The following is a 13,512-nucleotide window of genomic DNA, read 5'->3' as shown; positions in this document are numbered from 1 at the left end:
CCGAGGCGGAGCTAGGTTTTAGATAGAATATTTATATATATTTAATAAATTTTTTAACACAAATATAAGGTTTGAGTCAAAGCTGCTGGGTTCGTTGCCGAACCCGTAACTATAAGGCTGGCTTCGCCCTTGTCTAGCTAGGATAATACCTCTATCATAAAACTATCAATCAATTCTTTTGATTTATTCATTCTTTTCTGAATTTTTTTCATATGCTTTGCTGATCTAAAAGGATATGTAAAATAGAAGATTTAGTTAAAATCGAACCTTAAACCTCTGAAATCTAAGGAAAATACCTCCAGCGTCAAACTACTAATAGATCTCTTTATTTATTCATATTGTCTCTAAGTCTTATTTTTTTCCATCATCTAAAAAGATATGTATGCCTTATACAAACACGTGACATATATTTGAGACTTGAGAGTGCATATAGAAATTGAAATACAGTATATAGCTAATGCAAAATTTTAAAAATTTATCGACACTGTATCATGTTTTCTTGAGACGCTGCACTTTTCTTATCTGTTTAAGGCAAAAAAGGAAAACATAAATAAAATACTTCACCTAATTTCAAAATCTTATTTCGTTTAGAAGTACCATCATTTGCATCCTACATTATCAAAACAATGATTCGCTAAGTGATAAGTTATGTGTCTTTTGTTTTGATAATTTGATGACAAACTTCATGAGAGAACCAGATAAGGAATCTGATACAACTAATTCCCCTGCGTTCAGAATAACTAGTCAGATGTTTGGTTCAATTTTCAATGAAAATAAAATCAGGGAACAGCAGAGCGAACAAATATGGATCAGTTCCTCTAGTCGTCGAACAGTCAACTCTACAGTTGCAAAGATGCTGCACTGTACCGTCTGGCAGCAGTACAGCAGCACAGCTGTAGCTTGCTAGCTAAGGCCAAACTAAAGGACATTTCATTGCATTATCCTTGATGACATCACACACACATATTATCAACATGAGGCAAGGGATTTCATTTCCCCAATACTTGCAAATCAAAAAATTATATTCTTTCAACTGCTAGCCGCCACCTCTCTCAAGAACAAAGCTGCTACAACCTTAAGGACCAGATCCAAAGATTGAAGATATCTTAACTCCTTAGGTTTGTTGAGTGTAATTTTTTATTTTGTTCTTCATTTATAATCATACACTACTTTCAAGAAGTGTCTTTGTAGGATAGATTTAAACCACTGTTTGGTTTAGCTTCTTTACTAGAGTTAGTTAAGGTTTGTTGCTTTGTAACAGAGTTATTGCAAAGGCTTACAATAGAGTTATTGTAAAGGGGGAGGGATTAAGAGTTTAATTCCTAGATTGCAATAGGTTGTAATCTGAAGTTTGCTCTGTTTAGTTGAGTTGAAATCCTACTAGGGTATGTCGTAGTTTTTAATCCCTTGAGCAATGAGTTTTCCACGTAAATATCGTGTGTTCTTTATGTAGTGCCGATTTACTGTGGGAACAGATAGAGAACCTGGTTCCCTATACTGTTTGGTTTTATAGTCTGTTGCATACTGTGGGAACTGATATACAATTTGGTGGACTCTTAGTTTCTATCACTAAGCCACTCAAGTTAATTTACCTATTAACTTCTTGGACATAATTCTATTTAATCAATGAATAATTAATAATAGGTTGATCAAAGATGTTTTACAATAATCAGTTTCTATCCTATTATTCTTTGTCACGACTGCTTGTGCTTTCTTTGAACCGAGGGTCTATTGAAAATAATTTATCTACCTCCAAGCGATAGGAATAAGGTCTTCATATAGGCTACCCTTTCAAACCTCACTATGTGAAATTAGACCGGATATATGATTATTGTTGTTATAGCGTCCTATTATTGGATAATTGAGGGGATATAGAAAACTCAAAACAAAAAACCATTAGTGTGATTAGCTAGTGGCTCACTAATAAAAGCACATTTAATTTTGTTTACATCAGCAAATCACATAATCTTAAAAAAAGAATATGTCCATTCATTTTGTCTCTATTTTTTCCAAAATCGTATTTCGTTTAGAAGTACCATTGTTTGCATCCTATGTTGTCAAAGCAATGATCGGCTAGACGACTGAGTTTAGCCCACTCAAATGATCACTCAACTATCCCATATTATCTTCTAAAGTCATTGTTCTTTCGTTTGTAACAACAAAGACATTAAACTATGTCTATTGCACTCAGAAGGTCACTCAACTAGATTTTTCAAATTTTGGATTGCCAAATACCTGCTTTACCCTCTAAACTATAAACATTTATCTTCTTTTTATTTTTTTAAAACTTTTTAGTATTAACAACAAAAATTTAAAAATTTATCTACACAATTCAGAATGAAAGAAAATAAAGATTGTAAAATATATATTTCATGCACATAATATAAAAAAAATTATTTAAATAAAGTTATTTTTATAATATACATTATATATTCTTGAAAATTATGCTCAATTATATTATATATATTACATGCACGACTTAACGTAGCATATTTTACCCTATACAGATAGTCCCNAACTTAGAGGCTAAAATAGGTATTTGGCAATCCAAAATTTGGAAAATCTAGTTGAGTGACCTTCTGAGTGCAATAGGCATAGTTCAGTGACTTTATTATTACAAACAAAAGAAAAGAGACTTTAGGAGATAACTTGGGATAGTTGATTAACCATTTGAGTAATGGACTCCATTAATTTCTTGGACATGATTCTATTTAGTCAATGATAATTAATAATAGGTTAATCAAAGATGTTCTACAAGTCCTGTCTTATTACTGGATAGTTGACGGTAAATTGTCTTCTCGTGATGTATATGTTACGGGTTCAAGCTGTGGAACCAATCATTAATGTTTGATTTAGAATACAATATCTATATCACACCTTCGCGTACGGTCCTTCCCCGAACCTTATGTGAACGCGAAGAAATTTGTGCATCGGGCTGCCTTTTATGATGGGGATAGAAAATGTTATATATCTGTATTGCTGTAAATAAATTAAATAATAATCTTTCTGAAAACAGAAACAGAAAGTTAGTAGAATTTAAATTTCGAAAACAGTAAACTTCTTCAAAATAAATTCTGAGAAAGGTATAGGAACAAATCGAGCCCACTGAATACACAGTGTGTCCTTAAGGAAATTATTCCCCTCAAGTACCCGAGGTTCTGGAATATATCCTCCCAGGATAGAACGATTTAACTCACCGGAGTATTGGTACCAAAAACGCCGATGAACAGCGAACCACTCGAAGGCTGCAAAACACACTGGAATTTTTGTGCAGAAGAAGAAGAAGATTCAGAAAATTTCTTAAGTATCTGGGATTTGAAGGTGTATTTATAGCCAATTTCGGTGCTATTTCTGAAAAGGTTTGCAACCTTTCAGAACAGCCATGGCTGTTGGAACAAGTGTGACACTGTTTCAGAACAGCCATGGTTGTTGAAAATTTTGCGGGAAATTTAAAACAGATTTAAAATAATCCGGGAAAGAAAAATGGGCCGGGACGGACCGGGTCATGGGTTATTCCGGATTGAATTTTCTTTAATTAATTTAATTAATTAATTAAATATTTGAAAAGAATTTTGTCCAAAAAGATTAATCAATCAATCTTTGACAAATCCAAATCCGAATCCGAAGCCGAAGCCGAAGCCGAAGCCGAGCCGAGCGAGCGACGACGACGACGACGCGAGGCTTGCCTTCTTCTTAGCTCTTTAAGAGCTAAAAGATGAGCTTCTCTTTATATACACAAAGATTTTCTTTCCTTGTACCAATGAGGGACAAAGTGCATTAGTGAACTCATTCAAAATTTCACTTCCCTCCATTTCTTTTCCCATCATTTTTCATTCACACTTCTTTTGTTATTAAACAACAAAATCCAACAATCCCCCACATGAATGGGGAATGTCTATAAACTTAAAGGAATGCACGGACGTGTGTGTGTTTTACATGAAAGAATTAATTGCATCTGGATAAGTAGGTTTCCCTTTGAACTTTCTGTAGTGAACTTAGATCGGATATACTCGGTCAATCGATAGATTTGATATCTTTGAACCGTCGAGCTTTGTTGTATACCTAGACAACATAAGTCACACAATCAATCCTTAACCATCTATGGTTCTCATGGTTGTGTTCGTTTCAGCCATGAACACCGCCTGGTTTCATGACTGCTTAGAGAATGGCCTTTACTTTCATTCTCCTTGAAGCGGCTACTTCACACTAACATATGTGATTCCTAAACGTATAATCCTAAAGACAAAATATCTGGTCATATCCTGCCAGACTTAGCAAAGAATTAAAAAGCTTTAAGCTTTATTGACTCATCAAAAAGCCTTAACGCTTTACCTCGTTTTTTGAACATTGTCTTCATCACGAGAATGGGTTGAGTTAGTTGACAATGTTGAACCATCATTCATAGCTTTGTTTGATCTCTTTGAACCTAGCTCTTGGGATCTCCAGTCTGCTAGGTATAGTTACCGCCATGATGACTTGTCCTAGGCCTTTAACCCCATTCCCTTTGATAATCTTTCAACTTCCTCTCTAGATAGGCCTTTTGTAAGTGGATCCACACGTTATCTCTTGACTTTACGTAGTCAATTATGATAACACCACTAGAGAGTAGTTGTCTAACGGTATTGTGTCTCCGTCGAATATGACGAGATTTACCGTTATACATAACGCTCCCTGCCCTACCTATTGCCACTTGACTATCACAATGTATACATATAGGTGCCAAAGGTTTGGGCCAAAATGGAATATCTTCCAAGAAATTTCGGAGCTATTCATCTTCTTCGTCGGCCTTATCTAAAGCTATGAATTCAGATTCCATTGTAGAACGGGCGATGCACGTTTGTTTGGATGATTTCCAAGACACTGCTCCACCCCCAATTATGAAAACATATCCACTCGTGGATTTAACTTCAGATGATCCGATGATCCAATTTGCATCACTATATCCCTCGATCACGGAAGGATATTTGTTATAATGCAAAGCATAATTTTGGGTATGTTTCAGATACCCCAAAACTCGTTTCATTGTCATCCAATGTATTTGATTGGGATTACTTGTGAACCAACTCAATTTGCTAATAGCACATGCTATATCTGGTCCCGTACAATTCATGATATACATCAAACTTTCCAATACTCTTGCATAGTCCAGTTGTGAGTCACTTTCACCTTCATTCTTTTGAAGTGCATAACTCACGTCAATTGGAGTCTTGGCAATTTTGAAATCCAAATACTTGAACTTGTCAAGTACCTTTTCAATGTAGTGAGACTGTGATAATGCTAGACCTTGTGGAGTCTTGCGAATTCTGATTCCTAAGATCACATCAGCAACTCCTAAGTCTTTCATGTCGAATTTGCTAGCCAACATACGCTTTGTAGCATTTATATCTGCCATACTTTTGCTTATTATCAACATGTCATCAACATATAAACAAACAATGACTTCATGACCTGGAGTATTTTTAATGTAAACACATTTATCACACTCGTTGATTTTAAATCCATTTGCCAACATCGTTTGGTCAAATTTTGCATGCCATTGTTTGGGTGCTTGTTTAAGTCCATAAAGCGACTTAACAAGTTTGCACACTTTCTTTTCTTTACCAGGAACCACAAAACCCTCAGGTTGTTCCATGTAAATCTCTTCCTCCAATTCTCCATTTAGGAAAGTTGTTTTAACATCCATTTGATGGATTTCAAGACCATACACGGCCGCTAGTGCCACTAACACCCTAATAGATGTTATCCTTGTTACTGGTGAGTAAGTGTCAAAGTAATCAAGGCCTTCCTTTTGTCTATAACCTTTAACAACAAGTCTTGCCTTATATTTGTCAATAGTGCCATCAACTTTAATTTTCCGTTTAAAGATCCATTTCGAACCTAAAGGCTTATTTCCTGGAGGAAGATCAACCAATTCCCATGTATGGTTATCCAAAATTGATTGAATCTCACTATTGACTGCCTCTTTCCAAAATGCTGAATCAGAAGACGATATAGCTGCTTTAAAAGTTTGAGGCTCATTTTCAAGCAAGAATGTCACAAAATCTGGTCCAAAGGAAGTAGATGTTCTTTGATGTTTGCTACGCCTTGAATCTTCTATACTTGGAGTATTTTCCTTTGGTTCTTCCCGAGGTCGTTTAGTTCTTTCACTTAACGACTCGTTTTCAGTTTTATACGGATAGGTGCTTTCAAAGAATTCAGCATTATCTTATTCCATTACCGTATTAACATCAATCTCGGGATTATCAGATTTATGAACCAAAAATCGACATGCTTTACTATTTGTAGCATATCCAATGAAAACGCAATCTACTGTTTTTGGTCCAATTTTAACCCTTTTAGGTAAAGGAACCTGTATCTTTTCTAGACACCCCCACACTTTGAAATATTTCAAGTTGGATTTTCTTCCTTTCCATTTTTCATATGGAATAGATTGCATTTTGCTGTGGGGTACTCTGTTGAGTATTCGGTTAGTTGTAAGGATAGGTTCCCCCCACAAACTCTGCGGTAATCCGGAACTTATTAATAAAGAATTCATCATTTCTTTTAATGTCCGATTTTTCCTTTCCGCAATTCCGTTGGATTGAGGTGTGTAAGGTGCAGTAGTTTGATGGATAATTCCATATTCCGAACATATTTCTGCAACGGAGATTCATATTCTCCACCTCTATCACTTCTAATCATTTTGATCTTTTTATTCAATTGATTTTCTACCTCATTCTTGTATTGCTTAAATGCTTCAATTGCTTCATCCTTACTATTAAGCAAATAAACATAACAATATTTAGTGCAATCGTCAATAAAAGTAATAAAATACTTTTTTCCACCTCGAGATGGTGTCGACTTCATATCGCAAATGTCAGTATGAATTAAGTCTAAAGGATTTGAATTCCTTTCAACAGACTTATAACGATGTTTTACAAACTTAGATTCAACACATATTTGACATTTCGATTTATTACACTCTAATTTAGGCAATACTTCTAAATTAATTAACTTCCGCAAGGTTTTATAATTGACATGTCCTAAACGAATATGCCATAAATCATTTGACTCCAATAAATAAGAAGAAGCTGAAATTTTATTCATACTGTCAACAACCATTACATTGAGTTTGAAAAGGCCCTCCGTGAGGTAGCCTTTTCCAACATACATTTCGTTCTTGCTTACAACAACTTTATCAGAAACAAATACACATTTGAATCCATTCTTTACAAGTAAAGAAGTAGAAACTAAATTCTTCCTAATAGTAGGAAAATGAAGAACGTTATTGAGCGTTAACACCTTTCCGGAAGTCATCTTCAGGAATATCTTCCTATAACCTTCAATCTTGGCTGTTGTATTATTTCCCATGGAAATTTCTTCTTCGGGACCAGCAGTAGAGTAAGTCGCAAATGCTTCTTTGACAGCACAAACATGTCGAGTGGCTCCAGAGTCAATCCACCACTCCTTCGGATTTCCAACTAGGTTGCATTCCGAAAGCATTGCGCAAAGATCATCAATGTCATTATTCTTCTCCACTATGTTGTCTTGTCCTTTCTTATTATCCTTTTTCGGGAGACGACAATCAGGGCTTTTGTGACCAATTTTTCCACAATTGTACCAGTTGCCCTTGAATTTCTTTTTGTTCTGCTCCTTAGTTTGTCCAAAAGACCTCTTCCTCTTCTTACTTTTTGGAGCAGTCTCCTCAACGATATTAGCTCCCATGATCGTTGAATTTCCACGAGACTTCTTCTCGGTTGTTTTGTTGTCTTCCTCGATCTTTAGACGTATCACAAGATCTTCCAACTTCATTTTTTTGCGCTTGTGCTTAAGATAGTTCTTGAAATCTCTCCACGAAGGAGGCAATTTTTCAATCATAGCAGCCACTTGAAATGCTTCATTCACGACCATACCTTAAGCAATAAGGTCGTGAAAAACAAGTTGAAGCTCCTGAACTTGTGTTCTCACAGTTTTGCTGTCTATCATTTTATAGTCTAGAAACTTGGCAACCACGAACTTCTTCAAGCATGCATCTTCTGTCTTGTACTTATTCTCAAGTGCGTCCCATAATTATTTCGAAGTATTTATTGCACTGTACACATTGTACAAGTCATCTTCTAAAGCACTTAAGATATAGCCTTTGCAAAGAAAATCTGCCTATTTCCACGCCTCAACAACCATGAACTTTTCATTGTCCGCCATGTCCGCAGCAGGCACTGAAGTCTCTTCACTAGTGAATTTCCGCATACCAAGTGTGGTAAGCCAGAAGAACACCCTTTGCTACCATCCTTTGAAGTTAGTTCCGGAAAATTTCCCTGGTTTCTCAGCCGGAGGAACAGCAGTGCGGCTTGACGAGGCTATCGTCGTTGCACCAACAGTCGCAGAAGGATTTCCATTTTCATTTGTCAATTCTTACTGTCAACAACAGAAGAAATCAATTAATGGCAAAACCAAAACAGTAAATAATAATGTAATCAATAAACAATACGTAATAAAAACAACTAATGTTTTTTATATACTGTTTTACAGAAAAACGATGGAGTTTTTATGTTCTTCAAATCGTTTTCTGAATTTCAATACCCTGATGAAGTTTTCATATCTTCAAATCAAAATAGTAAAATTCAGACAGAATACAGAATATAATAAATATAATTTCCTTAAAATTGTTATATATCTGTATTGCTGTAAATAAATTAAATAATAATCTTTCTGAAAATAGAAACAGAAAGTTAGTAGAATTTAAATTCCGAAAACAGTAAACTTCTTCAAAATAAATTCTGAGAAAGGTATAGGAACAAATCGAGCCCACTAAATACACAGTGTGTCCTTAAGGAAATTATTCCTCTCAAGTACCCGAGGTTCTGGAATATATCCTCCCAGGATAGAACGATTTAACTCACCGGAGTATTGGTACCAAAAAACGCCGATGAACAGCGAACCACCCGAAGGCTGCAAAACACACTGGAATTTTTGTGCAGAAGAAGAAGAAGAAGATTCAGAAAATTTCGTAAGTAAATATTCTGGGATTTGAAGGTGTATTTATAGCCAATTTCGGTGCTATTTCTGAAAAGGTGTGCAACCTTTCAGAACAGCCATGGCTGTTGGAACAGGTGTGACACTCTTTCAGAACATCCATGGCTGTTGAAAATTTTGCGGGAAATTTAAAACGGATTTAAAATAATCCGGGAAAGAAAAATGGGCCGGACCGGACCGGGTCGCGGGTCATGGGTTATTCCGAATTGAATTTTCTTTAATTTATTAAAATCCGAAGCCGAAGCCGAGCGAGCGACGACGACGACGCGAGGCTTGCCTTCTTCTTAGCTCTTTAAGAGCTAAAAGATGAGCTTCTCTTTATATACACAAAGATTTTCTTTCCTTCTACCAATGAGGAACAAAGTGCATTAGTGAACTCATTCAAAATTTCACTTCCCTCCATTTTTTTTCCCACCATTTTTTATTCACACTTCTTTTGTTATTAAACAACAAAATCCAACAGAAAACTCAAAACCAAAAAACATTAGCATGCTTAGCCAGTGCCACACTAACAAAAGCATATTTACTTTAGTTTACATCAGCAAATCCCATAATCTTAAAAACAATCAATTGTTTATTTATAGTAACCATAACAATACTACTATTGAAAGTCCGATGTATATGACACCATAATTCCGACCGATCACCGGTGTCGGAATGCCGCATATTGGAATGACGATAGCCTGGTGGGGTCCATGTTAAACAGAGGACCCACCACCAACTCCCATTTGATCAATGTGGCATCAGCATAGCACTAAATTTACCTTTCTTTCATTTTGATAGCTCTCAAATCACTTTACCACTAGAAGGATAGAGAAAAAAACAAGAATTTCTTTAGCAAATTCCCCTAGTGGGATTCTCTCAACATGATTAATGTGTTTCATCATAGACAGTAATATACATTAAAAATATAAAGATTTTTTATATCATAAATATTATTCCATCAAATAAATCGATGCTTCGGTTACCTTATTATTTTGTTGTTATTAATGTTTTTTATTATTGCTTCTTTTCCATGATTGTATTTATTACTGTGTCTCTTTTTAATAATATTTATATACTTTTACCGAGCCGAGGTAAATTGAAAACAACCTCTCTACCTTCACAAGGTAGGAATAAGGTCTGCGCACACACTATTCTCCCCAGACCCTACTTGTGAGATCACACTGGATTTTTTTGTTGTTATTATTGTAAATCGATGGTAGCAAATTACTTATATTTTAAATTCGTATATGTAATATAGATATTTACTTGCGGTTGACTTAGTAACAGAACGTTGTGTTGAAAATTTCGTTTAGTATGTAAAACTTAAATTATATGGACATATATATAAGGTGAAAATTTATATATTCCCAGCGTCTTAGTATTAACAGCAAACTAATGAATACATGAGATATGAGATAGTGATAGGGAAAGTGCAAATTACACTTATAGATTCTCACACGCGTATTTATTTATATATTTATTTTATTCCACTATTTGGATAACAGAAATGTTGCCTTTGCCAATGTTGTCTATAAATAGGTAATTGGTCTCACTTCATTTCCTTAGGAAAAACACAAGATCCTCTAAGAGTACTTGAAGTGTTCTCCTGTTTTCACCTTTGAGTTCTTCTTAATATAACTCTGCTCTCTTTGAGAATACAATATATAAAAATATATATATTTAGCTGAGAGAAAACATAACAAAACAAAGATGGAGAACAAAGCAGGATGTTTAAGTAGTTTCTTCCAAAAGGCAAAGCCTTACATAGCAATGATCTCATTGCAATTTGGTTATGCAGGAATGAATATTATTACTAAAGTTTCCCTTAATGGAGGAATGAGTCATTATGTTTTGGTTGTTTATAGACATGCCTTTGCTACTGCAGCTATTGCTCCTTTTGCTCTTGTTCTTGAAAGGTAATATAATTCTCCACATGCAAGAAAATAGTTAAAACTTCTATTACCATTCTTGATTTATCTTGCTGTAAAATGAAAATAATGCTAAGTCCTTAAATTGTCTTTGTTTTGTGCAGAAAACTCAGACCAAAGATGACTTTCATGATGTTCTTGCAAATTTTTGTATTGGGCCTTCTAGGGTGAGTGTCTCTCTATGTCCTATTTATGAAACTCAAATCTCGAATTTTCTATATAAGTTTAAGTTCTATACACTAACGGAATAAACAATATATTTATATAATCAAGTCACTTCCTAAGTGGTTACTGTAACATTACAAAAATGGTAATTAATGTGCTATCACATATTAAACTATATTCATAACAGAAAGAAATCTTAAACGATCAGTTTATATAGCTTAGATCCTTTTTTTACTTATGTTAAAAAAAAAAATTAAATCTATGATTTGATTCAAAACAGGCCAGTGATTGATCAAAACTTCTACTACATGGGACTTAAGTTTACATCCCCAACATTCTCATGTGCCATGAGCAACATGCTTCCTGCAATGACATTTGTCATGGCTGTCCTATGCAGGTACATATATACATATATGTTCAATTTAATATTTCTTCTAATTATTATTCCAAAATTTGGAACTAATAAATAAAGAATGAATTTCAGAATGGAGAAAGTGCATATAAAAAAGTTGAGATGCCAAGCAAAAGTTGTGGGTACTATAGTGACTGTGGCTGGAGCCATGTTGATGACATTGTACAAAGGACATGTTATTAATTTGGTTTGGTCAAATAATATCCATACAAATACTTCTAATGTTCCTGAATCCAATGAAGCTACTGATAAAGATTGGCTTAAAGGTTCAATCCTTCTAATTCTTGCCACTTTTGCATGGGCTTCTTTCTTTATACTTCAGGTATGTAATATATACACTCAATTTTTTTTAAAATAGTTGTGAAATAGTTGTTGTTGTTAATGTATTTTTGTTTGATGTTTTGTGACAGAATGTTACAATGAGGAAATACACTGCTCCACTTTCTCTAACTGCACTTGTTTGCTTTATGGGAACTCTGCAATCAATTGCTGTCACCTTAGTGATGGAACACAAAACTTCTGCTTGGGCTATTGGTTTTGACATGAACCTTCTTGCTGCTGCCTATGCTGTATGTTCCTTTCTTTATTCCTCATCCCTCATATAAATTCTAATAAAAAGGATAGCTCAGTGCACGAAGCATCCTGCTTTCACGCGGGGTCCGAGAAGGATACGCATCTCAAGTGGGTGTGATGTAGGCAGTCTACTCTGATGCAAGCATCAGTGGCTGATTCCACGGCTCGACCTCATGACCTATAGGACACGGAGACAACTTTACTGTTGCTCCAAGAATCCCCTTTCTGTAAATAAGGGATTTAAAAAATTGCAAAGAATATTACACCTTAGTGATATTTTCTTATGTCAAGAGAATTCGACCGTTCTATATATGAAGAATTATTTTAACCCAGTATAATTATTCGACGAGGAGGATTCAATTGAACCTCCTTCGGATCATGTTTCCCTTCTCCTCCTAAAATATAATTATGGGTATTATTTTATTAAATTTCAGGGTATTGTATCATCAAGTCTTGCATACTATGTTCAAGGTCTTGTAATGGAGAAAAGAGGACCTGTCTTTGTCACTGCTTTCAGTCCCTTGATGATGATCATTGTTGCTATTATGGGCTCTTTCATTCTTGCTGAAAAAATCTATCTTGGAGGGTAAGTTTAACTTTCTATGTCATACTCTCTCTGGTCCATTTTACATGTCCGTATTTATTTTTCTAAAAAGAATGACACTTTTTATATTTTTGTGTTTCAGTGTGCTAGGAGCAGTGCTAATTGTGGCTGGACTATACTCAGTTTTATGGGGAAAATACAAGGAATATAAGGAGAAAGAAATTGAGGTTGCAATTCCTGAACCATTGAAAGGAGTTACAGAGAACAACCAAATGATGATTTTAGAAGATAGAGAAGTAAATGACATAGAAATGCAAAGCAGTGCAGTAGCCATTAGTGTTTCAATGTCACAGCCTCCAATGTTGGCTAAAGAAGCACCAAAAGCTTGAGTTATGAAAAAAGAAAGAGAAAAAAAACAATAAAAACAGAGTTTATTAGGTGGTTTAAGGAAGGATTAAGAAAAATTAGAAGAGGGTATTTTGCTTTATTCCCTTTTTCTGTTACCGGTAAATAATGGAGGTGCAATGTAATTTTTTGGCTTTATATAATACTTACTAGTATTTGATGCAGCAATTAGTTAACTCCTTTTTCTGGACAATATTGAAATAGTATGGCAAGGTTTCCATCCGTTTACTGGAATTTATTATGTCAAAATCTTCAATTTGGATGTCATAAGTATTTCTCTTGGCTAACCTCACCACAAACTTGACAGAATAGGCTTTAATTCAGAACCCTGAATTATTCTTGTTCGGTTTCGAATAATAAGTTGATAAAATATTTGTAGTTTTATTAAAATTTTGAAATCATTAAAATTTAAACAAGTGAATAGAATATCTACAATGACGCGAGGTCATATGAGTAGTGAAATTTTTTTGAGCTTGCTCATGTTTTCA

At 34.8% G+C, this 13,512-nt stretch overlaps 1 protein-coding gene across 1 annotated transcript; it reads left to right on the top strand.

Annotated features, from left to right (window-relative positions):
• The first annotated feature begins 10,561 nt into the window (after nucleotides 1–10,561).
• LOC109239732 (WAT1-related protein At5g07050-like) lies at nucleotides 10,562–13,206 on the top strand. Its single transcript, XM_019406314.1, has 7 exons — nucleotides 10,562–10,913; nucleotides 11,030–11,092; nucleotides 11,371–11,487; nucleotides 11,575–11,824; nucleotides 11,913–12,071; nucleotides 12,510–12,661; nucleotides 12,762–13,206. Exons 1-7 carry the CDS (start codon nucleotides 10,708–10,710, stop codon nucleotides 13,006–13,008), a joined length of 1,194 nt encoding a protein of 397 aa, XP_019261859.1. The 5' UTR covers nucleotides 10,562–10,707; the 3' UTR covers nucleotides 13,009–13,206.
• Nucleotides 13,207–13,512: the final 306 nt, after the last annotated feature.

Source organism: Nicotiana attenuata, unplaced genomic scaffold, assembly GCF_001879085.1.
Source record: "Nicotiana attenuata strain UT unplaced genomic scaffold, NIATTr2, whole genome shotgun sequence".
Classification (NCBI taxonomy): domain Eukaryota; kingdom Viridiplantae; phylum Streptophyta; class Magnoliopsida; order Solanales; family Solanaceae; genus Nicotiana; species Nicotiana attenuata.
The sequence above is the reverse complement of the archived record's forward strand: the minus strand, read 5'-3'. Positions and strand labels throughout refer to the sequence as shown.

Coding starts and splice junctions, on each gene's coding strand:
- LOC109239732 (XM_019406314.1), top strand. CDS start 10,708: ATGGAGAACAAAGCAGGATGTTTAAGTAGTTTCTTCCAAAAGGCAAAG. Junction 11,825..11,912: donor CTTCTTTCTTTATACTTCAG/GTATGTAATATA, acceptor GTTTTGTGACAG/AATGTTACAATGAGGAAATA. Junction 12,072..12,509: donor TTCTTGCTGCTGCCTATGCT/GTATGTTCCTTT, acceptor ATTAAATTTCAG/GGTATTGTATCATCAAGTCT.